General features: G+C 37.4%; 1 protein-coding gene across 3 annotated transcripts; it reads right to left on the bottom strand.

Moving 5' to 3' along the window:
- Positions 1-194: 194 nt before the first annotated feature.
- On the bottom strand, positions 195-27,280 carry LOC121371872 (uncharacterized threonine-rich GPI-anchored glycoprotein PJ4664.02-like). 3 transcript variants are annotated; one of them, XM_041498082.1, is made up of 7 exons: positions 27,169-27,280; positions 8,277-8,341; positions 6,337-6,366; positions 3,680-4,943; positions 3,090-3,163; positions 2,421-2,549; positions 195-254 (listed from the first exon to the last, which is right to left on the bottom strand). In XM_041498082.1, exons 1-6 carry the CDS (start codon positions 27,221-27,223, stop codon positions 2,466-2,468), a joined length of 1,572 nt encoding a protein of 523 aa, XP_041354016.1. In that variant the 5' UTR covers positions 27,224-27,280; the 3' UTR covers positions 195-254; positions 2,421-2,465. The 3 variants fall into 3 exon arrangements, 2 of the variants coding, with proteins under 2 accessions (XP_041354016.1, XP_041354015.1); XR_005957839.1 differs by having other exon boundaries at positions 202-254; positions 1,977-2,549; XM_041498081.1 differs by lacking the exon at positions 195-254 and having other exon boundaries at positions 297-2,549.
- Between the last annotated feature and the right edge of the window lie 707 nt (positions 27,281-27,987).

Below are 27,987 nucleotides of genomic sequence, written 5' to 3'. Positions count from 1 at the left end.
TTTAGGACAAGATTAACAAAAATTGTTATGTTCCCCCCTTTGGGCCCCAATACATAAGACTCCTTGGGGGTCAGAATAGGGGAACTGAAATATTAAAACACGTTTTGACCACAGACATCCTAGTAGAAAACGTTTGGGTCTGTTTATCAACACATCGAAACACATTCCATAGTTTGCACGTGCATCACGTGGGGTATCATTCTCAATTTTGACAATTTCCAGGAAGGTCCATTAATCACTGTGGAACATTATTTCTGTAAAAAAGAAATATTTATTCTGTTGATCATAATTGTAATTTTTTTGTTTCTATTCACTTTTATTTGAATTTATGATTTACTGACAAAAAAAATGTCAAATTTCAATTCAAACCTACTGTAATACTGAACTACTGGTTGTAATGTTCGCCCAATTAATTCACTATTTCACTATGTAAATTTCTTATTTTAGAATTCCCCTACTTTTTTTGAAGAGTATATATTCTACATACCATATATGCAAATATTTTCGCGGCTAAAATAATTTGCGATCGGGCTTTCAGTTTACATTTTCACAAGCACATATTTGCGTATACGGTACATCAAGGAAGCTTCCAAAGTTGGGATTAGAATTGGTCAAGACGTTTTGAAGAAGCAATTTTAGAAATGACACTTTAAATGCAATTATCTATATAACTATAGTAAACCAACTCCATCCTGGGGACAAATGAGGAATCAACATTAATGACATTAACTAACAAAGCAGATAAACCATCGATTGAAGACTATTTAGTTATAGCATTTCTGCAGTGTTCAACATCTGTTTAAGAAATTCACTAATTCTCACTTTGGTTAGTGCCCCGTGTATTATATTATTACATATGATACTTTCCACTAGGGGTGTCACAATACATGTATCTCACGATACGATACTGCAATTCATAGCCCACAATACAATACGTATTGTAATATCAGATTTGTGATACTTTCCTCGTAAAACAAGATGTTGAAGCTTAGGTGAAGTGATTTAAAAATAAGAAATCAACCTGATAAAAGCACAACACTGACTAAACAGTTTTAATGTAGAAACATATTGACACAAGCAGGCATATTCTCTGTCCACTGATGGTTTTTGCGACGGAAATAACTTGTCAATATGTACATACCAGTACAAATTGTTTTTGGTAAATGAATACAGAATTAATATAGAAATTGATACATGGTCAAAATAGGAATTGATACAAAAGCAAGGATATCGGGTATCGTGTCGTCAACCGTAGTATCGTGATACTGCTACTTTCCACTAGCCCAGATCAAAAATACACTGGTTGGGACCGAGGGCTAGTCAGTTTGACGAACTCTGATTTCTAGAAGCAGAGAAGACTTTTTAAAAAATTGTCTCAATTTTCAACTTTTTCGTCCCACACATCTAAACCCATGTGGTGTCAAAATGACAAAATTCACTCAATTGTTTCTCCATTTTCCAAAGAAGCTTCACACAAAATATGGTTGGAATTAGTGAAGTGTTTTGGAGTAGTCTAAATGTGCATGACAACAGATCGCAATAGGTCACTTGAGCCTTCAGCTCAGGTGACCTAAAAATCTTCTCCTTTTCCCCACACATGCATCGAGATGGAACGTTCATAGGTGCAACTATAAGCCAAGTTTCATTGATCTAGATCTTATGGTGTGTTGAAAACAAGAAATTTTAACATTAACACACAAAAATTGACACCGTCTCACTGCTAAAGTCATATTTTTAGGTGCATAAGCAGGAATTTTATCGGGGGGAGGGGGGCGTCTGCACTCTGGCGACCGAAGTTTATATAGGGGGTCGAGTCATGATCCCCCTGGAAATATATTGAGAAAAAAGAAAATTTGCTTCAGCAGGGAGTGATTAAGACCCCGAACCACCCACCCGATCTGACAAAAAAGAAGAAGAAGGAAAACGAGAGCTATTTTCTAGGTTTTAAAAAATCTAGTGAACTATAAAATTAATACCTCAGTACAAGGAGGTTCCAATAAATGTTTATGTATACTAGACTTCAACACATCCAAAATACTGCTCCAGGTTGAAAAGTTTTCCCCCTGTTTGACCTTCAAATATAAAGCATGGCCAAAATTCGATTTGGGATCAGTTTACTGATTAACTTTAAAAAAAAAAACTAAATGATATAAATACAGATTTCTGTCCAACCATTTTTGTGCAAATGAAATTTTATTAAATTTGTTTTGAATATGTAAATAGTAAATAACAGTTTAATGTTCTGCATGTATTAAAACAACATTACACAGATTATAAACAAATAAGGCCTATAATTCTTGACAACACTAAAATTGCCCAAAATGAATGTTGCCAAGTCTTAAATAAATAGTACACCACCAATTATTTAGAAAACCTGATAAACTACAATTATTTGTGGTTCCTGAATGAAATGTTTAGACCTGTCACAAAACAGTGCTGTTGGTCTGTTGCCTTCATACAATCTGTCATCCTTCTATGCTCAGCTCAAAATTGTCCAAGTCATCAAATTCTTGATTCACTTTCTCAGCCCAAGCTTCCACCTTTGAAGACTAAATTAAAATAAAAAAGTCAGAACATTTGTATTAATGTGCTATTAAAAGTAACATAATATATACTGAAACAAAAAAGAAAATGTTTTTATGTAATTAACGACACCACTGGAGCACATCAATTAATTAATTATCGGCTATTGTATGTCAAACATTTAGTAATCCGGACTCGTAGTCATCAGAGGAAGCACGTAGTCATCAGAGGAAGCACGCTACATTTTTTCCAATGCAGCAATGGATCTTTTATATGCACTTTCTCACAGACAGGAAAATACATACCACTGCCTTTGACAGTTGTGGTGCATTAGTTGGAAAGAGAAAAAAAACCCCAATCAGCTGAATGGATCCATTGAGGTGGTTCGATCCTGCGACACAAGCACCTCAAGCGAACACTCAACCGATTGAGCTAAATCCCGCCCCTACATGTAATCAAGCTAATGGTGGAGTATGTTACACAGTAATGGGTAAAAAGACTTCGGTTCAGAAACAATTGTTTTCACAAATAGGGAGGGTCATACTAATCAAGAATTTAATACTTACTGAATATCGCCCCTTGGCACGCTTCTGTTTTGCAGGCTTGTACGTTTTTGATGAGACTTTATTCAAAGCAATATCTGAAGAATAGAAAAATAAAACAGATCATAGTGGTAACAACATTCATATAAACATGATACACAAGCAGCCCATCTCTTAGCCAGTTCAGTACAAGAAGTTATTGCCAACCATTATCAAGGTTTAATTAGTCCCATTTCCAAGACCAAAAGCTTATTTCCACATTTATACTTCAACCAGTGTCTCAGTCTTCATGGGTTGACACAAGCAATTGCTTTTATGTGCTCGCACAAAATTATTTTTGCATGGGTGAACAACTGCTTGTCTCACCACCATAGCTAATTTACTGTAAACACTTGTTTGGGCATGATGGGGAGAGTGTACATGTCTATTCCTGGGGATGCAACACTCATTTTAAAAATAAAACCTGAAAACAACACAATAGTAATATAAAGTCAATTTGTTTTTTTAGCATTTCAGATCAATCCAATCCACTAAGTGTATGAGGAAATTCGTTGAACGCTGGCCAACAGAAATTTAAAAAGCCACACCCCTGATTTAAAACGAGCAAATCTCACCTGGTTCTAAGTCATCTCCTGAAAATACAGAGTGCTGGTGAACTCTCTTCAGGTCTGATGAGTCGTCGTGCACAGAGATCTGAGACAGAGAGAACACTGCCGAGCAGTAATCTGATGTCGGAGTCACAGCCATCTTCTGTACAGGCGACAACATCGGGGAACCCACCAGGTTGAGATTGGTGAAACCAAAACACGAGTCCTTGACAACATCCGTCCCAGGGTTACTTGGGGTCGATGTATCTTTCATACCCAGCTTGGCTAATTTCACAGGAGGTGGAGAAATAAACACACCACTATCGTTCCGTTGTAATTCTAGTGAAGAATTGGTCGAAGTGAAAACATTTGACACTGCTGCTTTGCGTTTTGTAATCCTAGAGGAGGCAAATGTTTTAGGCTTTGCTGATGTGTTTGATCTGACGCTACTTGCAATGTTTTTAGCATTGTTGGATGTCACTGGAGTATTTTTGTCAAAGGACGAGATTAAAATGTTTTTGTTGATCAACACAACTGGTGTTTTTTTGTTAATGGACGACACTGGTGTTTTTTTGTTAATGGACGACACTGGTGTTTTTTTGTTAATGGATGACACTGGTGTTTTTTTATTGGCAGATGTGTTTGGTGTTCTCTTGTTAATAGTCAAGAGTGGAGTTTTTTTCGTTATTGACACGACCGACGTTTGATTGTTACTAATTAAGGTATTCTTGTTAATGGATGAAACTGGTGATTTTTTGTTAATCGATGTCACTGGTGTTTTGTTAGTGGTGATTGTTACTTGAGTTTTTGTTTTGGATAAAGCTGTTTTATTGCTGCGTGTAACTAGTGACATTTTAGCTGAGCTTGTATTTTGGGTTTTTAACACTGGAGGGGATTGCACTGAACTGTCCGTACTAAGCTTCTCAGAACTTGCATCAACAATTTTGTTGTCAAATTTTGCTTTTAAGATGCATGCCACAGAAAAGTTGTTACATTTGTTTAATGTTAAATGTGATGATTTATCCGGTTTTGGAACTTTTGACTTCATTTTAGCATCAGATTTATTTTCTTGAGATGAATTCTTTTTTCTGTCTGTTTTTTTAGTCGTTTTGGATTCATGATCACTGTTTGTTTTTACTTTCTGATACAACGACAATGTTTGTGGGCTGGTTTCAACATCATCATCTTCAAAGTCATATGCATCACTTCCAGCCGAACGCATCACTTGATCCGAATTCTCCGACACATTCTCTTCGGTGGTTTCACCATCACCATCATAGGCCAAGTCAACCTACAAAAACAGGGATTCAGTTAATATTATTAGAAAAACAAATTGACATTATGTGTCACAAAAATCACACGGTCAAATTTACAACGTGTGCAACAAGAGTTTCTGAATGCAACCAAGTCATTAGTCCTTCACATTTGAAAATACCAGGTAAGTGATAAATCACACACCCTTTAAGTTGCAAGGCGAGTGATTTGTGTTTAATTATTAACAGGAAATATTTTAGTAAAGCTTGCATATACTGACAAAAAGAAGTTTTAAATAGCACATACTATATTTATATAATGACATTCAAACACTGGGGCCAGCTCGGGTTAAAGCAATTTCTTTTTGAACCACCAGTGGAGATATTTTATGATAGTGTGATTGCAAGCATGATCGCACACCTTGGACATGAAAATCGGGCCTCTTCACGGGTCTCGGAGAGACAAGCAGTTGCCGACACCCAAGATGGAAAGTATTTCTGCATTCGGCTTGTTTTGTTTTAATGTGTGGATTGCTCACCTGCTATTTCCAAATTGTCTTTATTACCCACCAGGACCCCGTTTTATGAAGTGATCTTAGTACTAAGATCAATTTAAATGCATAGCCACTGACAGAGGACAGGTAATGTCTAAAGAAAATATAGTGGTGAACAATATTGTACACACCGCCTGTGTCAGACAGCTGTGTCGTACAGAAGTTGTTAATTTCAAGTCACCTGATTTTGTAGATTATTTTTTTATTTGTGTAATTAACATGAACACAATGTCTCACCTGCTCCAAAGGGACAGAAAGCTCATTATTGTTTTATTACTTATTAGTAAATTATATTTTTGAATATATATATATGCTGTGAACACACACACACCAGTTACTTGTTTGCCAATTTACACTTTATTATTATTTGGATTATGGATTGACAAATTAAATATTATTATGCCTACTAGGTGAGGTTTGTATTGTCACTTTTACATCAGTATCACAAATTGTTTTGCAAAATGACCACTCTGGATTAGTGTAGACCAGAGGCTGCTAATAAAATTCCCCTTCAATCCAAAATGCTAAAACCTGCTCAATATGCTGGAATTTACAAACGTTTGGACAAATACTGCATTCTTTGAAGGTGGGCAATAACTAAAATACCACACTTGTCTTCGTTAGGTATCATTTTGTTTTAGAAAACTCACAAATTTTCCTTGTATAATACATGACCTAACTTTCATTCGGTTAAAAAGTCACCAAATTCATTAAATTCTGCTTTTACAAGTACCGTATATTATACTTGTCAAAATAAGTTGTAAGAGTCAAATAACTATATTATTATAAAATGTATAAATGAATAAAGAGTACCAACCACCAATACATACACTTTCCCAACAATACTTCTAATGCACAAAGCGACATGAATACGTACCACAGGACTACGTGTATCTGTGTGCAGCTTCTGAAACACAAAGTGAAAAATCTCTACCAGTCAGGTTGGAGCTATGACCTTTCTTCTAGATAACATTTTGACCAAAACTTGTTGAAAATGTTTTGTAAACTAATGTTCTTCATTTTGAGGCATATAATGACCTAATGGTTTTTATTTTTTATTACTGCGATGATTGAATATTTACCAGACCTGTGTTATTTCAGTCGTAATTCAGGCCTCTGAAATTTGCATAACCCATTTTTCATTCATGCATTGAATCTATGACATCATTTACATGTTCAGGATGGGTTACCTAAAAATGAAATGGGTTACCTGAATTTTTTGTGTAATCCACAAATGTTTTACGCAAATGTTCAATGCTCAAGAGACATGTAATTTATAACTCATTAAAAACACATCAGATTATATTATACACAGGTCATCAATCCATCATCCATAGAAATTGACCACGCTTTTCCAAAATGTTACTTTGATAGACTGGGGAGGCAGTCAATGGTGTTTTCTTTCACGGCTTAAGACTGCTTGAGTCAGGGTGATAAACAGTGCGCTCAAAATATGTATGCCTAAAATAATTAAATACAAACAGGCTGATCTCAAAACATTTCAGCAGGCAAATGTTAAGCTTTAATTAAATTAAAGTAATTTGAGATGCATGTCGGCAGATTTTAATAACATTATTGCACGAAAAATACCTCACTGAACTCGGCCAACAAAATGTGTTGCACCAAAAGTACTCAATTAGTGATATCTAAAACCCTGCCATGTTTTTTTGGTTACTTTTTCTTCTTTAAAACCAAAAACTTTCTGATTACTGTAAAAGCATTAAATTTAGAATAAAACCACACATGAAAAAGAGAGAAAAGAATGAGCACCCAGGAAACATTTACTTCAGCATCTCATTGTGATTAAATACACAAGTTTCAGATATTACTCTGCAACTGCAAAATGTTAAATACTAATTTTTTTATCAATTTTTAAACTGATAGCTTTTGTTATTAATACATTTTTTAAAAGCAAAATAGTGCAAGGCAACTACAATGTAGTATTTTAGAATCTCTGAAACTGGCAAATTGAATCACAATGCAATACTGAACAAGATCTTCCCCATGATATTTGGGCCAAGAGGCAGGCGACACAAAATGAGGTTTTGACTTTTACAACAGACACCTTCAGTATTTTCAATCATCAAGAGCTACCAGTCATGATAAATGCACTTTTCTTACATTATGTCCATCAGGGGTAGAATTAAAAAAAATTCAGGGCAAGGCTATTTTGGCTTTGGGTTTGAGGAAATTTTTGGGGCACCATGGCCACTGCACCATTTCTTTCAAGGGTAGGGCACCAAGGCCACTTTCTGTAAAATTTTCACTGATGTGAGTGAGAGATGAGGTTCCCTGCGCAGAACAGTCTTTATAGAGTGACTGCGCAGTTACTTCTCGGCGACCACGTGGTTCTCGGATCTGTGGCTTGTAAACAATAACAATATGGCTGCGCCCATCGAAATTTCGTGTCTGAGAGTCGGCTATAATTTCTTTGGATTTCTGTTCTTATGGACGAATACACGGCAAGTGACAAATGCTGCAAAGTTCAATTTAGTTGGTACCAGGCATGAGAAGGGCACAAGGGCACTAGGGCATACAAGGAAGGCAACCATGGCTACTTATGGCCGTGGACACGGTCCAATTTATTGGGGCACCGCATCCAGTAACAAAGGCACCTACGGCAATAGCCGTAGTGCCATGGGCCAAAATCGATCCCTGGTCCATATAAAATGAATTTTGGTTGCCAATATATACAGATTATGTTCAAGTATTAATCACAAGAAATAATTATCACTGTTGACCTCATTATTCATTGAGAACATCCACAAATATGTGTAACTCTGAAATCCTGTAAATAATATTGATAAAGTTACTCACGCCAAGTCTTTCTGAACGTCTGTGTGTTTTCATTCCTTTGCTTCCGTCCGATTCACTTGAACTACCTGAAAGGCAAAAGGTATTTCCAAAAAGGGTTAACCTGTTCGTCATTCATGTAAAGTCGGGGGACATACTGTTTAATGCTGCATCCATTGACTGCTGTTTGGAAAATCTTCAAGAGCTGAAAAAGGTTTCCCTGAATGTTTTTGCAAGTCATTGCTCTCCTCAGAAATTAGCATAACTTAATTAAAATGTAAATGTCACCAAACTGATATTATACAATAAAATTATCATGAGTGAACCAGTTTCAGAGAGCATATAAGCATTCAGTTCTGAAGCATATCAATATTTATAGACAGACAGTTGTTATTCAAATACCTACCTTTTTATTATAATTTCTACGCTTCGAGTGAGCACTAAACTGGCCGTTAAGTTTACTGCATGTGCGTCAAAAGCTGTAGCATGCATCAACAGTAAATATTGTTAACTATGTAACCTATTTCAGTGAGTGATATGTTTAGTGGTATAGCTTACAGCAAAAACTTCCGAACACACATTTTTAAAGTGTTTTATCAAAACATGTACTTATAATAATTTATTAAAAATATTTTAAGGCAAATTACAAAACCGATGTTAACAGATAACATTTTAGGAAAACGAATATAACAATTCTTATGTCTTGCAATCATCATCATGTTATAATTAAGTTGAGTAAATTGTTTGGTTAAAACATATAAGCTGCATTCTAAGTTTTAATAAATATATAAGATATAAGAAAGATATTTATGTTAAAACATATAAGGACCATATATTTTTGGCAAGTATCTGCAAAGAGAGTTTTTTCCAGCAGACACAGTGACTTCAATAATCAGATACCAGTACAGATGATAACAGACAGAAATAGTTCTTTAAATTAAGTTTGCTTTCAAATTAGTCTGAAAATCATATAAAAAAAGGTATTAAAGGTCTGTGTTTATAAAAAACGTAATTCACTATTGTTTGGTATCTACGTATGTACCTTTTACAATATATATGAAGTATCCAAAAAAAACAAAAAAAAAAACATTTTACCCGTTTTTAATATATTTGCAATAAAAAGTCGCGTTCCCCCCATTGCTTGTCGAATCTAAGAGCTAAGTCTAAGTAAGTGGATAGAAGAGGGCGAAAAGCCAACTAAGTATTTCTGCAATTTAGAATCTCGGAATTATTTAGTCAAATGAATACCAAACCTTAAGTTGGACAATGGAAGAGAGGTTAGCACCAGGGTTCATACAGGTTTCAGAAAATGAAATTCAACGACTTTTTTCAAGTACTTAAAAAATAATTTTTCTAGGACACAAAAACATGTTTTAAATAAATTTACCTAGTAATAAAAAGTAGACGTCATTGCACATATAATTATACACTGCTTCAAGTGTTCACCGACACTCCTTCATGCGTCAAATACGCAGGATTTCTGTGTCATGTGGATGAAGCGCAGCAGTCGAGCAGACGACAGACAACAGGTCTCAGTGGTGGGCTCAATTCCAAGTAGGCCAGCTAGCTGTGAGATTTCAGCCTCATAAATTGAACAAAATGCCATTCATTTTAATCAAGCGACTACTTATATTCCCATGGGATTGTTCTCACCTAAAGAACTACGCCCGCTTGTTCATGAGATCATTTCATGTCTGTTATGATAATCACCAGTCGTATTATTTGAATCCTCAGTTTTATATACTCTTCAAAAAAAGAAACGCAAAAGGGTACAAATGGGTTATAACTCCGATTTTATGTTTCCTACCGGTTCATGCTTTGTGAATATAAGGTCATTGCATGTCCCAAACACATTCCCATGGTTACATTCGATAAAACGCAGCTACTGTACAATAAAGTTCCAAAATGTGAATATTCGCAAAAACGCAGCCACGTGCAAACCATGTCACCACTGCACGTGCGTTGTCTGCACGTGCAACATGAACACCGACAGTATAAAAGTGCAGGGTGTTCGCTTGCCTGGCCTCTGTATCTGGCCGACAGTTGACAATCCAGGACATGCCACGTCTCAGTGAACCGCAGAGAAACAATGCCATCGGCCGACTAGACGCAGGCGAATCCAGAACGGCCGTTGCCAGGGCATTCCATGTGTCCCCAAGCACCATCTCCAGACTGTGGGACCGTTACCAGCAACATGGATCAACACGTGACCTCCCTAGATCCGGTCGACCACGGGTCACTACCCCCGGGCAGGACCGCTACATCCGGGTACGCCACCTTCGGGAACGATTGACTACTGCCACCTCCACAGCCGCAGCAATACCAGGTTTGCGCAGGATATCCGACCAGACCGTACGGAACCGCCTACGTGAGGTAGGAATTCGTGCCAGACGTCCAGTTCGAGGTGTCATCTTAACACCACAACACCGTCGACTCCGACTGCAGTGGTGCCAGATTCATCGACAATGGCCTCAACTGCGATGGAGACAGGTGTGGTTCAGTGACGAGTCCCGATTTCTGCTCCGACGTCATGATGGAAGATGTCGCGGGTATAGGCGTCGTGGTGAACGTTATGCGGCAAACTGCGTGCAGGAAGTGGACAGATTCGGCAGGGGTAGTGTCATGGTGTGGGCAGCCATCTCACACACTGGCAGAACTGACCTGGTCCACGTGCAGGGCAACCTGAATGCACAGGGCTACATTGACCAGATCCTCCGGCCACACATCGTTCCAGTTATGGCCAACGCCAACGCAGTGTTCCAACATGACAACGCCAGGCCTCACAACGGCTTTCCTACAGAACAACAACATTAATGTCCTTCCTTGGCCATCGATATCACCGGATTTGAACCCAATTGAGCATCTATGGGACGAGTTGGACCGACGCCTCCGACAGCGACAACCACAGCCCCAGACCCTGCCCGAGCTGGCAGCAGCCTTGCAGGCCGAGTGGGCCACCATCCCCCGGGACGTCATCCGTACTCTGGTTGCTTCAATGGGCAGGCGGTGCCAGGCAGTTGTCAACACACGCGGAGGCCACACCCGGTATTGACTCCAGATGACCTTGACCTTGGTGGTGTGTCCTATCACTTACTCACAATGGACTAGAGTGAACTGTGAACAATCCTGCAACATTTGGTAATTATCGGACTCACCATTCAATAATTAAATCAATTCTCCAAATGTTACGACAATGTGGTTTTGCGTTTCTTCTTTTGAAGAGTATATGATTCCCACTTTTGTAGTTAACCAACCAGCATGGCAATACACATGATCTTCTTTACCACGCTTTACCACGCAGAGTATATAGACTAGAACTTATGCAGTTTCGCCAGAAAAGCACTGAAAGTGTAGATGAGTTTGTCACTCGTTGTAAAACATTAGCCCTAAAATGCGATTTTTCGAATGCGGAACTGCAAGAACGAATTCTTGAACTTCTCATAGCAAGTACCACCATTTGAATCCTTCCAACATGACCTACTAGGCCAACCTAAAGGTTATGATCTTGCACGCGCACTAGATGAAGGAAGACGATACGAAGCAATCAGTGCAGGACACCAACAAGTTAAAGGTTTGCACACACCAAAATCTGAAAATATACTCGAATTCAAACACAAACTCAAAATGTGTTCTGATTGTGGTTTGAAGCACAAGTTCAAATCATGTCCAGCCTATCACAACACATGCAATTCGTGTGGTGCCAAAGGACATTGGTCGAAAATGTGTCGCAAAACTAAAAACCGCAAAAAGCCGAACATCCGACGAGGATGGATCTAAAAGTCGTCAGCCTCATCAACGTTCACATAATCACCGCGAATTCAACGAAGTTAAAGCCGAAGAACAGTCTGACAGTGAAGAGTACTCTCTGACCTACCACTCAATCACAGTATCAGACAAGTGCATGGATATAGTCGACAAAATGTCACGTGATAATGCCTTCACAACACTGAAAATTCAAGCACCAAATATCACAGGAACGCATAACTTGAAACTAAAAATCGACACCGGCGCTTCAGGTAATACCTTACCTATTCGAACGTACAGGCAGATGTACGGTGAAAAGCCATTCGGTGAAATTCTTGAACCACTACAAAACGTAATGCTTTCAGCTTACAACGGTGAACAAATCAAATGTGTAGGAACTATCAATTTGAAATGCCAGTTCAATAACTCTAAATACCATGATCTCTTTTCTATGTCGTGGATATGCCAGGTCCAGCAATCGTAGGATTACCAACTTGAAATCCTAAAATTAGTCACAATAAACTGCGAGTGTGATACTCTTCAAATGTCAAAATCATATAATTCCGTGAATGACCTGAAGAAGATATACCCACAGCAGTTTGACAACATTGGCAATTTTGAAGGAACAGCAAAATTGTACTTAAAAACAGATGCAGAGCCATACTGTGATCCTCCCTGGAAGTGCAGCATACATCTTTAGGACAAGATCAAGGCTGAACTTGGGAAGTTAGAAGAATCAGGAGTCATACAAAAAGTCAATGAGCATACAGATTGGTGTTCATCAATAACATATGTCACAAAGAAAGATGGATCCATCCGAGTGTGCCTCGATCCTTTTCGACTAAACCAAGCTCTTAGACGATGCCCGACTAAGATACCAACACTGGAAGAAATCAATCCGACATTTGGAAAGGCAAAATTCTTCTCAAAACTGGACGCCAAGGCAGGTTATTGGTCTGTACACCTCGACAAATCCAGTCAACTCCTCACAACGCCATTTGGAAGATTCTGCTGGACAAGATTACCGTTTGGGCTATCAGTTAGCCAAGACATCTTTCAGCAGCACATGACAGAGATACTCGAAGGTTTGCCAAGTACCGTCGGTATCACCGATGACGTGTGTGTTTGCGGAGAAACAGAAGAACACGACCACAATCTAACCATGCTGATGGAAAGAGTGAAAGAAAAAGGTCTGGTTTTCAACTCTGACAAATTTTTTATCAAAAAAACATCAATCGAATTCTTTGGGAACATGTATACCGACCATGGTATCATCCCTGATCCTGCCAAAGTCAACGACATCAAAATGATGCCTACCCCAGAGACGAAAGAAGATTTACAACGCTTCTTAGGTCTCATGACGTACCTGAGCTCGTATATTCCAAATTACAGCGCAGAATCAAAACCATTGAAAGAACTACTGAAGAAAGACATATTGTTCCTCTGGGACTCCAATCACCAAGCATGTCTAGACAAGCTCAAGACTCTGGTGACTGAAAAATCATGTCTCGCCTATTATGACGTTGAACAACCCCTAACACTCGAGGTCGATGCATCTCTCAAAGGACTGGGTGCAGCACTGCTACAAGACAGGCCAATAGCATTTGCTTCCAAATCCTTGACGCCAACGCAATCGTCTTACTCAAACATCGAACGAGAAGCACTAGCCCTGGTGCATGGAATTCAGCGATTTCACACATACCTCTACGGTCGCAGATTCGTTGTAATCACTGATCACAAGCCATTTGTGATGATATATCAGAAACCACTAAATCGTGCCCCTCCACGTCTTCAACGCATGTTCCTGAAGCTGACGGGTTATGATTTTGATCTGATTTACCGACCAGGCAGTGAAATGACTTTAGCTGATACACTATTATGACTACCAAACCCGGCGAACAACAAAGAAGTTGAGTTAGACGTCCGAGTAGACAACATGGATGTCAAATTGGATCTCATCAATTTTGGCAGTCTCAAACAAGAAGAATTGAAGAAAGAAACCAATGCCAATCCAGAACTGAACATTCTGACAGAAGTCATCATCACAGGATGGCCAGATAACCTGAAATTACTTGTTCAAGCCATTCGTCCCTACTGGTCATACAGAGACGAGCTAGCAGTGGAAGATGGAATAATATTCAAAGGGAGACAAGTTCTGATTCCAAAATCTCTACAAGGAGATATTCTCAATCAATTACACGCTTCTCATCAAGGAATCGAGAAGACACGGAAACTCGCTCGTGAATCCGTATATTGGCCGCTGATCAATAATGACATTGACAGACTTGTCAAAAGTTGTCCCTTTTGCCAGGAATTGCAATCCCAAAATGCTCCAGAACCATTACAGCCACACGAAATTCCAACAGCTCCATGGAAGAAGCTAGGAACAGATTTATTCCAGATAGAAGACAAGCACTATCTCGTTGTTGCAGACTACTTCTCGAAGTACCCGTTCGTAAAGCAGATTACCACCCCAGTGACGAGCAGTGCGGTAGCTCGTGAAATGAAATCTCTGTGTGCTATATTCTGTAAACCAGACTCCATAGTAAGTGATAATGATCCATAGTTCACAGGACAGCCATTCCGTGATTTTGCCCAAGAATGGGGAATCACACTGTTGACATCATCACCACATTATCCCAGGTCCAATGGTTTTGCTGAGCGAATGGTCGGCACAGTAAAACACATCATTATCAAATGCTTGAAAAACAATCAAGATATCGACAAAGCGCTACTGCATTTTCGAGCAACACCTGCATCGTCAAATGCACCGTCGCCAGGCGAACTACTGTTCGGGAGAACCATATCGACAACATTACCATCTAGACAAGAAACAAACCTCACCACTGCAGAGCAGAGAAACGCTCTATCACGAGATCAAGAAACCATGAAATTCTACCACGATAAACATTCATTGCCCATCGACCTACCGAAACTATCCAGGTCAACCGGTACGCATTCTGGATCATGCAACCAAGGCATGGACTCCAGGCAAAATTCTCAAGCAAGACGACAACTCGCCCAGAGCATACCTTGTTATTACTGCTGGTGGCAGTACACTACGCCGAAACAGATCTCAGCTCCGAGAGATGTCACTACTCAAATACTCCGATGTTGTTAAGTCATATCCAAGGAAAAGTGTAGAGAACATCACTGTCAAGAAACATGTAACATTTGATCAACCAAAGCAACGTGATGAACTACCCAAACAAATCACTAGTCAACCCCCTACTGACAATGTAAACTCAAACGTGCATGTGACAGTGAACTAAAAAGATCCAGATCAGGTCGCACGATCAAAGCACCGGCTCGATACAATGACTAATAACAATTGCAAAGTGACAATCGTAGAGTAACCAGTTACACCTATCCATTATAAAGTTATCATCATGTAAAATAACTTGAGTAACAAATATTTCATATTATGTTCTGGTTAGCCAATCATTCATTCTAAAAGGTAATATTTCATATTATGTTCGTGTTAACTGATCATTCCTTCCAGAAAGGGAGATGTTATGATAATCACCAATCGTATTATTTGAATCCTCAGTTTTATATGATTCCCACTTTTGTAGTTAACCACCAGCATGGCAATACACATGATCTTCTTTACCACGCTTTGACTTAATATGTTTATTTAGTCAATCAACAAACAGCTAGAAAATATAACAATGTCATTTTATATCAGCTGGATCAGCGCATGCGCATGGAATAGCAGGTGATTGCAGCCATCTGAGATACTACAGTAAATGTAACACAGGTGGCATAGCCAGTTATGACGCGTGTTTGTTTAAAGTCACGGAAAGTAGATCACAATTGTTTTAAACTGTTTCATGGTGAAAATAAAGAATTATTCAATGCCTGGTGATAAAAGTAGTGGTGGTCGGAAAAAGCACTTCTTGAGCTTAATGGTGGTCGGGCATGTCTAAGTGCTGGCAAGGCCGACCAGTGCGGGCAGAACGCTGATTCAGATCCCTATTTTATATGATATTAATCAATAAAATAATGTTATTTATCCTGCTTGTTTTAAATGCGTTCTGATCTGAACAATTTTTTTTATTACAGTCAGATGTTAATATCCCACTTTCAAAAGTCGGGACTGAACTTGTGTCCTCCTTCTAACAGGTAGGTAGGTAACAAGGTTAACGTGCTTGTATACCACTTCCTCACCAGTCGAGATATCATTCAAGTAGATGTACAAATGTTATGAGACCAAAATGTCCAAACTAGCATCGTTAAGAAACGGCTGTTTTTCGGCATGTTGACCTACTAACAAAAGACCTGATGCTACATCAGTTTGATGCAGGTCAAATCGACAGAGCAGTGGGTTTTCCCCCAAGCGGGATGGTATTTTTTTTTTAATACTGTAATATAAATTTATGTATTTGTTTTATATACTGTGTATTAATGTGCCATGATTGTGGACCGTTAAGAAATGTGCCGTGTTATGAGTGGGTAAAGTTCAATCTTGCTTTCTTTGCTTGTTTTAACTTTTTAATGAACATTTATGTGAATATGACAGACATTTGTTTACTTTCCATATACAGGGCACAATATTTCACGCGAACCGCCGTTCTGTTCGCGTGTCGGTTACGCAAAATTAAATTTACGCGAATCGCAAATTGGTTACGTCGTGACCTGTCAGAAATTAAAACTTCACGATTACAGGAAATTTATTCATGCAGACATACTACTAGTATTCCGGCAAATGTTTTAGACTGATTTTTAGTACTTGATGCTCAGCAAATCAGTAGACAACGGTATATTACAACTGTTGTAACTTGCGACCGAAGGCTCAGTATAGTCGAGCCAAAAGTTTTAAAGAAATGTGCACGGACCGCTAAGGCGCCTAAATTATCGGCTGCTATTCTATCTCTAAAGGAATATATGTAGACATTCTATGGGATTGCCTATAATTTTACAAAGGTTGAAAACACTTTTAACGTAAACAAAAATGCAAAAATGTCACAAAAGCTGAAAAATACAAACATCGCATAATGAGCTTTAAATAACAAACATTTGGAACGTCACTGTAGTATAGAAGTACCAGCGATAAAGTGAATATAGCATCGCCACCGCAAAATATCAGTGCCAAATTGTGGTCTTTCTTTTTATGTTATTATAAGGTTTATTTTTATTAATCTAATCATGCACCAATGAGTAGCCTGTTTATAGTTCAGAGGAACTGGACATTTGTTGTTTGGGTTTTTGGTGGGTTTTTTTTAATCTGCTGTATACTAAATTTTACATATTATCAGTGACAAATGGTAGCCTTTATTTGTTATTTATATTAAAAAAAAAAGATTAGTCTAATCATGCACCAGTGAGTGACTGAGTGCTTTGCATTATATTTCAGAGGAACCAGGAAATGGAAATTTTTTCTCCAAATGTATCTATTTTGTTTCAGTACTGGGCTCATAGTGTTAACTTCAGCAAGCTGCACAGAGGTTCTAGAATACGGTGGCCCGAGGACAGTGGTTTTTAGATTCGAGCAACTAAAAATTACTTTTTGCGATCCCGATGGCAAGTGGTGAATAATAATAATAATAATAAATAATAACAATAACAATAACAATCTACAACGCTACAACGCTACGACAACAAAAGAAACATCTACAAGTCACTTCTTTCGATTTGCAAGCATTAAAGAAACTGTTTTATAAAACGTTTTCTTTTGTATTTTGTTTTAACTTTATGTTTGAGCTAAAAAATATGTATTTAAAATATAATTTCAACGTAACTTTGAGGTAACCGATCAGGTAATCCACAGGATACGCAAATATAATTCACGAACCGAACAACTGGTTAGGCCAAACAAAAAAATAGGTGTGTTTCCGATTGCATCCCCCAAAAAATTAGGGTTGGTAGGTATTTTTTTTTTTTTTTTTTTTAAATTGAATACTATCATAATAATAATAATAACAATAATAATAATAATTATTATTATTTATCATCATTATCATTATTGTTGTTGTAGTAGTATTGGTATGCACTGTTTGTGTATTTCCTTAAATTAATGGGACATTTGTATTAATTTTGTTGTTCTTAATTTAAATACTTTATGCAAACATTTGTGATGCATTAATAATAAGACCTGTTGATTTAAGTGAAGACGAGAATTAAGCTGAATTGATATGATTATATTTAATCGAAATAACCTGTACCAAGGCTATGTTCGTACATTCGGTTACTTCCGTGACCGACTAAGCTGTTCGGTGGTAGCTAATCAGGGGAAGGAACTCTATTACAAAAGCTTTTCCATAATTTCTCGATGTTTTTCGGAAGGGAATTACATGTGCAAAATGTATCGTATAATAGTACGTAAACAATGTGCAAGGAAGGAAATACTCTTGTTTGGTGATGTTGTCCTCTTTTTTTTTTTTACTTCTTTTTATTTATTTTTTTTTTTTTTATTATTTTTTTTCCCATTTTTTTTTCTTCAGTTTAAGAGAAACAAATTTTTAGGGTCGGGTGTGTGTGTGTGTGTGTAAAACTAGGGATGGTCGGTTGACTGGAAACACACCTATTTTTTGGTTTGGCCTTACCTAGGTAAAAACCACGTGAACCGATTTCCGGTTACCTCAGATTTCGAAATTTTGTCCCCTGCATATATATATATGCAAAAGTTATATTAGTAAACAATATTCAAATGTACGTACTGTTGCGCACAAACGACGCAACCACCGAAACAGGGCAACAGACGATACTATATGTTCATGTTTCACTGTAAGTATACACGACAAATTTGGAAAAACCTAATTTCCACCCCTTACAAGACACAAACATTTTAAAATTAAAACCGAGAATTAAATATAACAGTGAGTTACTAGTAAGTAAACAAGTAAATAAACATAGCAATATTGTTTTATTTTGACATTGGTTGTACATTTAATCTGCCAGATTGTTACAAAAGCAACAGACCATGCCAGCCCATTCGGCAAATTTGTGATGATTCGGAACACTGTGGCTGATTATGAATAGAAATAGACCGAAGTGTTCCGAATGATTGGAATATTTGATAAACAGTATGACTTCTGCTTACATAAATCCAATGAAAACAGTTGATATGTTTTACGGGCGCTACGAAAACAATACAGGCCATTCACATCAAAGCAAAGCAAAAGAGCACTCCTGTTACATGAGAACCGTATTTTGTGTAGCATGTTCCAAAGCACATCAGTCCTTTTACCACCCCCTTTGTGTCAACGGCGTCATGATAAACTTCCAGTTCAAAGTGCATCGATGTCCTTTTACCACCCCCTTTGTGTCAACGGCGTCATGATAAACTTCCAGGTCAAAGTGCATCGATGTCCTTTTCCCACCCCCTTTGTGTCAACGGCGTCATGATAAACTTCCAGGTCAAAGTGCATCGATGTCCTTTTCCCACCCCCTTTGTGTCATGACGTTCATGCATAAACTTTTTCCAGTTCTTCCAGGTCAAATTGCATCGATGTCCTTTTCCCACCCCCTTTGTGTCAACGGCGTCATGATAAACTTCCAGGTCAAATTGCATCGATGTCCTTTTCCCACCCCCTTTGTGTCAACGGCGTCATGATAAACTTCCAGGTCAAATTGCATCGATGTCCTTTTCCCACCCCCTTTGTGTCAACGACGTCATGATAAACTTCCAGTTCAAAGTGCATCGATGTCCTTTTCCCACCCCTTTGTGTCAATGGCGTCATGATAAACTTCCAGTTCAAAGTGCATCGATGCGCATTGGCGAAACCAACATTATGCCAAAAACAAAAAAAAGAAGTTTGTTTCAGGTAACATTGCCAAAAAAAGTAGGGTAGGTAGGTAGGATATCTTTTTTTTTTTTTTTTTTAGTTCAAAGAAAGGTTACCCTACCTTAAATGTGTTTGCCAGAGAAAAACTCAATCTCAAGATGAAAGACATGAAGGCAAGCTGTCTGAAAAATCTTAGTTTACTCGTTGCAGCCAGAGAGAAATAAAAACAATGTCACTGTCAATGTCAGTTTTAAGTTTCACATGCCATGTCCAAAAGACAGAAAAACAAAAAAAAGTTCAAACTATTCCTTTCACCAATAAAAGTCAGTAGATGACTGCACAGAAACTTCACAGCTTTGTCCAGTTTTGTCACAGGATGACTGCACAAATTTGTCCAATAGATGTTTGCACAAAAAGTTCACAGATTTATCCAACTTGTATTGGAAATAACAAAACAATACTAATTTTGTGTGCAATTTACAAATCAATCGGCTTAGAAATGAATAACTTGTAGTAAATTTCATAGTAATAAAAAAGCCGTTTCTAACCCGAGTACTCTGACTGTAAGAGAGCTAGACGGACATTTGGACATAAATAATGAGAGCGTGTTTATGTTCAAATGTCCGTCTAGCTCTCTTACAGTCAGAGTACTCGGGCTAAAGCGTTCCCTGTGGGACGGACTTATAGTTTTAATGTTTATTAGCCTATTGAACGGACCCATGCTAAAATCACCCAAATTAATTTATTCCCAATTAACTGAAACACTGAAATAAATGTGAACTGTTTAATGTTAGTGGTTATTCTTGAATATTCCGTTTATTTAATTATTACCCATGCTCAGCAGTTGATAGGCCTATCTACATCACTGGCGTAGGAAGCGGCATCGGTGGTTTATATATTAATTTTATACGTGTGTGTACCCACCCACCCCACTTTTTGATATCTTCCTACAGGCTACAGCCTTGTATATTAACAAATTCTGGGTACTAGTAACTAGGCCTAAGCAGTAGCCAACAACGAAAATTGTACAAAGTCTTCTTCAAATGACCTTCACCTTTGCATGTGGAAAAAACGCGACGACTTGTAGCCTAGTCTGTGCATGTGGTATCGAGAAATCCTTTATTGTTTTGTTGAGATCGCACAATGTTGTTTTTGGAAAATAAACCTATATTGTATGAGATGACTGGAGTTACGATAATACGATATATTTTCCCCTATAGGCCTACATTATTTAGCAGTTTGTAATAAAAGCCGTTTAATCGCCACACACGTTACCGTACTGTCATGCGATCTCGTGTGTCACCAATTACCGTGGTACCTAATAAGAGCACGTGTTATTAACAGTGTCCTACACTCGGTTTTATAACTTACTCTTTTTTGGCTAGTGGACAAACAAAATTTACTAGCCAAGCTTAAAATGTTACTCGCCACAGTGCGACACTACTCATTTTGTATCATTTATGAATGTGTTGTAAGTATCTGGGCCCGTGCTTATAAAACTTTTAGAGTCTAGACTCAGTCTCTAATGACGTCACACGCTCACAATTTGTATGGAGTTGTCATGACATTACTGTCTCAGACTCTATTAGAGTCTCGACTCTAAAAGCTTTATAAGCACCAGGCCTGGATTGTTTTCGCCAAATTACTAAAATCAACGATGAGTTCCGAATTGTACTGACAATTAATACGGAATTCACAGTGATCAATCGGACAACTTCGTAAATAGTGAAATGTTCCGACTGCACAATGATGTCAACAAATTTCTTCATTTGTTTTCGCTGCTAGGACTCTGAACGCACATGGCAAATAATTTAATACTTAGATGTTTTTGGAGTCAGTCGCCAGATGGCGACGATAATAAATTCAATCGGTCGCCACGCCAACATTTTGGTCGCAATGTAGAACACTGGTTAATGATTCCAATTTCAATGGGGGTGTATAAAAACTATCGCTGCTGCCCCCCCCCCCCCCCCAACCTCCATTTAACACACACTCTGACGTGTAAGAGTTATCCTACTTGAGTACTTCTGTCGTCTGCTTTGTCGATCCGCGACCACAACTTCTCTGTGTGCTTCCCCCCACCCCAGCAAAAAAAAAAAGTTCAGGGTTGGTGGCAAAATTTAGGGTCGGTCGGGTGACCGGAAACAAACAATTTTTTTTGTTTGGCCTTAGCACCAACGTTAGTCTGTCAATGATTATAAATTGTAGTAGTACTTTTCTAATTTGTAATATATACTATAGCCCGAGTACTCTGACTGTAAGAGAGCTAGACGGACATTTGGACATAAATACGCTCTCATTACAGTCAGAGACCAACCTATGTATATTTTTGGCAATTCCTGACTACCAAACGGTAGGCAAAGATTCCCGCTCTAATACCATAGCTGAAACCCACTCCCTAAGAAATATGCGGAAATGACTCAAATGTGAAACTGTGGTGTAATAGCTCATTAAAAAGCAAAAAGAAAAATAAAATTTAAAAAAAGGCACTAGGATACTAGTAAATTAAGTAATAAAAATAGTTCAATTTTTTTTTTGGGTTGGTTTAAGTATTCTGTTTGCTTAATAACTAATTTTATATGAACGATCGTTTTATCCAAGCAAATGTAAATCACATATATGTATGGTAGTTAATAATTATGGACAATGCATTAACCTACGTAGAACACAGCCTAATTGTTTTCAACAACTGAACAAAGACTGATTCTGTAACACAATACTCAATGATCAGCTGTAGACAGGAGTTCCGTCATAGTAGACAAGCTGACGCCTAGGGACCGATGGCAATGAGTTTCGCCATATGCATGTATGGCCACAAATGACTGCCAGGTCCGATGTCGGGAATTAACCTGCTTATATCAGTTTAATGTTCAAGTACGCTCGTTGCTACCACGATTTCTGATCAGGGCCACAAACTGTACTCAGAACGAGAGGGGTGTGGGAGTTTTAAAAAAAGATTTACAACTTTTTTCAGCGTAGAATGTAGCCACAATTAATGAGATTACCCATCGATACGCATTGGCAGTTAACAGTACGACAATGATATTTGTCGCTGATTTACAAGTTCTTTTTTGACTGACGTTGCTGCTGATTTGTTTATGAAAATAATAACCTCCGATTAAAAAAAAATTCAAACACAATTTTTACATTTTAAACAGTTAAAACAAAGACATGTTTGGTGTTATATTTACTTGCATATAAGCATATAAATATCTATAAACCTGTACGTTTTACAATCATATCAATCAAATGAAGAATGCAATTATGTTACTGACCGATAAGCTACACTATATTAAAATCCTGTCGATAACACCCCAAATGTATCCTTCAAATTCAAAATGGAATCAATAATGTGTAATTGTTTTGGTTTAAAGTGCTGTTCCAGATGTATGATGTATTGAGCTATATCAATCAAGATATTATTTAATATGATTAGAAAATTATAAAAAAAAAATTTAAAAAATTATATACCGGTATATTTTCCATTTAAAAATAGTCCCCTGAAAAACAGAACCAGCTGAATTCGTTTCGGGAATTTCCGTAAGATTTGATCCGTGACGTCATGAAGGGAACTCCTTTCGATAGTCCGCACCATTGTTCATTGCTTCTTTTGTGTTTATTATGGTTAAACGGCGTGTTGGTGGCGGCTGTAGCGATACAAAAACCGATAAATTTAGTCTTCACACATTTCCTAGTAATGTTGCTGTGAGAAAGCTGTGTGTGAATTTGATTAAAACAACGTGGAAATACTGGACAGGAAGAAAATGCCGGAGACCGTTGTTGCGATTCATCCTAACTGGCTTGTCGGCTTAAGCGAGATATGGGAATACCATGTGTTATGGCTTTTAAAAAAAGATACCGTACCAACAATTTTTCTGCGACACAAAACAAATGACAACAAGCCGACGCCATCCACCCGAAACGACCTTGGGGTGCATATCGTCAATGTCCCAAATTGCGTTATGCTTTCAACTCCGGTCAGTTTGTTTTCTCATGCACAGTTCGTGCAATCATCGAGATCCGATTTGTTGTCGTTTGCATCTCGTTCATTTGTGAGATTTTTCTTTACAGTTCGTGAACATTAAAACAATAAAGTACAGACAAGTAAGTATCTATAGCCTAGTCCGTCCCATCCTACAAAAATGTAGGGGGTTTTTTGTAAAAAAAAAAGAAGAAAATACATTAAATTAATTTTACTATACCTTCCCACAGAGAAAACCTTTTTTCATACTATGGAATGTGCTATGTTATTTATTTCTGAGCAGACTGTTTTCACAACTGCACACAAAAAAATAGTATTGTTTTGTTATTTCCAAAACACTTACTTTTTTTTTTTTACGTCAAACTAAACTGAAATTATTCACACAAAAAAACATCTTCATAGATGGATGGGACGGACTAAAAGTCGTTTTTGTTTATTTTTTAAAATTAAAATAAGTTATTTATTTCTGAGCAGACTGTTTTCACAACTGCACACAAAAAATAGTATTGTTTTGTTATTTCCAAAACACTTTTACTCTTTTTTTTTACGTCAACCTAAACTGAAATTATTCACAAAAAAACCCATCTTCATAGAGGGATGGGACGGACTAAAAGTCATTTTTGTTTATTTCTTGAAATTACCGATATCGGGTCCACTTGACTCGTAGAATTCAAGAGTTATTTATTGTCTTTTCTACTACATCACAAGTATTAGAATATACAGTGTAGCAAAATAATTCGCACGAAAAGCTAAAGAACAAAACAAGAATAAAAGTTGTAAATTAGTGGTAAGTTGTCTCCACGACCTTTTTCATCATCATCTGTGGTTCGTCGTAAGATGTTCCAGGTTCAAACTGATAAGGCATTATTTGTTGTGTTGCACAAATATTAGTCCAGTCGTCATTACTACACTATTCATCATCGAAAGAAGAATCGCATGATCAATGAGCTTGGCAGTCGCTGTCGGTCCCACTTTCGCTTGCGCTGGAAGTCATCTCGTGGTAGGTTTCAGTGAAGCGCGTTCCCTTCGTGACGTCACGGCTATTTACAGGCAAATGTTTTGACCGAGAATTTTACTCGGTCGTTTCCGGCAGTGTTCTACGGGAGTGATGTTTTAATACTTTTATGGGGCATTTTCGTAATTATTGATTTTACCTATCGGTGTAAAATATTATTGCAATGAATTAAGAAAGCATTTAATTATGGAATTTGAAATTTTAGTGTATGGTCTGGCACAGCACTTTAATGACGTAATTAAATCCAAATTCATCCAAAATGGCATTAGCCAACTCTTCCATGTTGTAACGTCGCTTGGTATGAGACGGCCCCTGTAACTGCTGCACAAGGCGGAATCGCCCAGTGGCGATCACGTGATCTATGTCTCGAAATAGATCGCCGAGCTTTGTAATTGTTGCGACGGAGTGTCACGAAGCGTAGCTCAATGTGGGTGCTGTCGGGTTTCTTTCTGTAGTATGTGTATTAGTGATTAATATGTGGATTTTTGGTATCAGTTAACTCGAAAATGATCGATGTAAAGGTATTTGACGTCAAACATAGGATTGTTGTGGTATTAGAGCGGGAATCTTTGCCTACCGTTTGGCAGTCAGGAATTGCCAAAAATATACATAGGTTGGTCTCTGACTGTAATGAGAGCGTATTTATGTCCAAATGTCCGTCCAGCTCTCTTACAGTCAGAGTACTCGGGCTATTAGTTCATCAAGATAAACGTCTCCGGCACGATATTTATTATTGTGATGTTTATTGCTGTGCCGTAACGTTTATCCATTGGATCGAATTTTCCATTTGCAATCACGATTTAATAAAATCAGGCATATGTGCTTTATTTAAGAGCCTCAACACGTACAACAACATATTTTAATAAATTTTAGACAAAAATATTAAGTACAATACCTTTGGTAACCTTTCCAGGATTAGATGTTTGAAGATGACACATTTAAACATTTGAAAGCTATTTTTATCCTGGCACATCGAAAATGCGGAATGAAAATTTTGTGGAACGAGAATTATTCGTATCAAGCATTTTACGTACACCCAGTAAAAAGAAATATTGCGGAATTGAATGGAATTGATTATTAAATTTATTTATTTTGTTATTTTTGTTTCTACATATGTGCTTTGTGTGGGTTGCATTATATGCATTGTTAATAATATTATCACATTAAAGTTTTGGGGTGTATTATTCTTTTTTATTATTATTAAAAAAATAATGATTGTTAGTACAGGTCATTACTTATTTTAAGGCCTTCATATATTTACTTTTTCCAAAATTATTATTTCCTTTAGTAATTGTTTTTAAATATTATTATTACAGGCCATTGCTTACATGTGTTTCAAATGTTTTTCTCTTTTTTTCTCTTCTTTTTTGTTTTAATTTCATTTCTTTTTTTTAGCTATAATTACTGGTCATTAGTTATTTTAGGGGTTTTATTCAGTTAAATTTAATTGTTATTATTAATTTATTATCAATTAATTGATTTTTAAAAAATATTATTCATTAATTAAGTTTATTTATTTATTATTATTAAACGTGATATTCCATTAAATATCGTGGAATAAACTCGTGAACCCGAGACGAATAATAATAAAAATAATCCGATTCCACCAACAGTTTTCAATCACATTTTAAATATGCTCACAATGGCCGGCGGGAATATTCGAGATTTTGTTCGTAACTGAAAATTGGATTGATGCAGGATTACTATTTGGACAAACTGTCTATTTATGCGTAAAACGTGACTCGGGAAGTTTTCTTTATACAGTAAGTGTTTATATTTATTGGTACATCTCATATTTCGCCACGAAATAATTAATTCCATGGTTGTATCGATTCCGCCTGAAATATGGGCGGAAACTGCACACTTGTTTTTCCTCTTCAACTTGTAAACATCGGGTCCAATAAATGTCAAAATGTAAAAAAACGGACCGTAGATGTTTACCTTGGTGAACTATCGGGCTATATATACTATAGTCCCTATTTATCCGTACATTAAACATTATTTGGAGGTAAATTTAAAATCTGGTTTGTTTACAAACCTTGGTTTATACAGACACTGATGTTTGTATTTTGAAACTTAAGTCATTTCAACTAGTGCAGAATCCCCCTCCAACACCTTCATCTAACATTTAACATGACTGTGCTACGAAATGACCATAAACTATGGACCATGGTACGAAATGATTAGTAACCTATTTTCTTGGCAGAACATTCAACATATTTCTTCCGTTTGACCTATTACTTAAAAGAAAAATTAATAATAACAGCACGCCATATTTTACTTCCTATTTTCGAATAATTTCGAGCCCAGTGTTACCGTGTAGAATAAAATGTTAACAAAAAAACAAAAACTCGATAATAGGTCGTCTTGGAATAGATATAAACTTAGTCGACTAAAATGTACTGTTTGCTTTCGTTCCGGGTAATTAGTATTGTTGTTTTAACTTACCTGAACCATGAGACAAGTTCTGTTTAGGGCGTTTTTTGGTCTTTTTGGGGGCCATATTTTTTGCTTAGTAGCATTCAGCAAACTTGGCGGCACAATGTTTGAAAGATCAACCAATGAAATGAGAAAACTCAAACAGGTGCCCCCTAGCGCCCTCTGTGGGGGTAATAACTCTTAGTTACGATCCCAAATGGGTCTATTTTTCATTGGATTAATAATTCAGTTCGGCGAATTATGCCAATATGCAGTATGGATTCTCATTTTGAGCTTCAAGTTTTGAGTAAATTTAAATAATACAAAATAATAGTATTGATGGGAGCTGGTCAAAACGTGCCCAAATCGAAATGTTCACAAATAAAACGTACCCACTTTGATTAAAAGATAACATTCAGTTCAGAGAGACAAGTGGGGATACGGGGGAAAGCACAAATATTTATTTGAAGACATCTACCATATTCTTATTTTGACACAGAGAGAGAGAGAGAGAGAGAGAGAGAGAGAGAGAGAGAGAGAGAGAGAGAGAGAGAGAGAGAGAGAGAGAGAGAGAGAGAGAGAGAGAGAGAGAGAGAGAGAGAGAGAGAGAGAGAGAGAGAGAGAGAGAGACAGAGAGAGAGAGAGGGAGAGCGGGGGGTGGGGCAGCGCAAGAGTGCGAGAAACCTGCATCTACCTCAGAAGCTATATATTTTTTCCTAAAAGTAGTATGTATGTAGGCTAATATACTCAACCAAAAAAGTATTGCAGTTCCCACTAAATCGTCTTCAAACTTTATATTATTTGTCTAAAACCAGTCAAATTAAGTTAATTAAGTAAAATGGATTATTT

Source organism: Gigantopelta aegis, chromosome 4 (assembly GCF_016097555.1).
Source record: "Gigantopelta aegis isolate Gae_Host chromosome 4, Gae_host_genome, whole genome shotgun sequence".
NCBI lineage: Eukaryota > Metazoa > Mollusca > Gastropoda > Neomphalida > Peltospiridae > Gigantopelta > Gigantopelta aegis.
The sequence above is the reverse complement of the archived record's forward strand: the minus strand, read 5'-3'. Positions and strand labels throughout refer to the sequence as shown.

What these genes read in the sequence shown, in the direction of transcription:
- LOC121371872 (XM_041498082.1), bottom strand. Translation starts at nt 27,223, where the DNA reads ATGGCCCCCAAAAAGACCAAAAAACGCCCTAAACAGAACTTGTCTCAT. An exon ending in GAACTTGTCTCATGGTTCAG is followed by an intron (nt 8,342 to 27,168) that starts GTAAGTTAAAAC and finishes TTTGCCTTTCAG; the next exon opens with GTAGTTCAAGTGAATCGGAC. An exon ending in GACGTTCAGAAAGACTTGGC is followed by an intron (nt 6,367 to 8,276) that starts GTGAGTAACTTT and finishes TTTGTGTTTCAG; the next exon opens with AAGCTGCACACAGATACACG.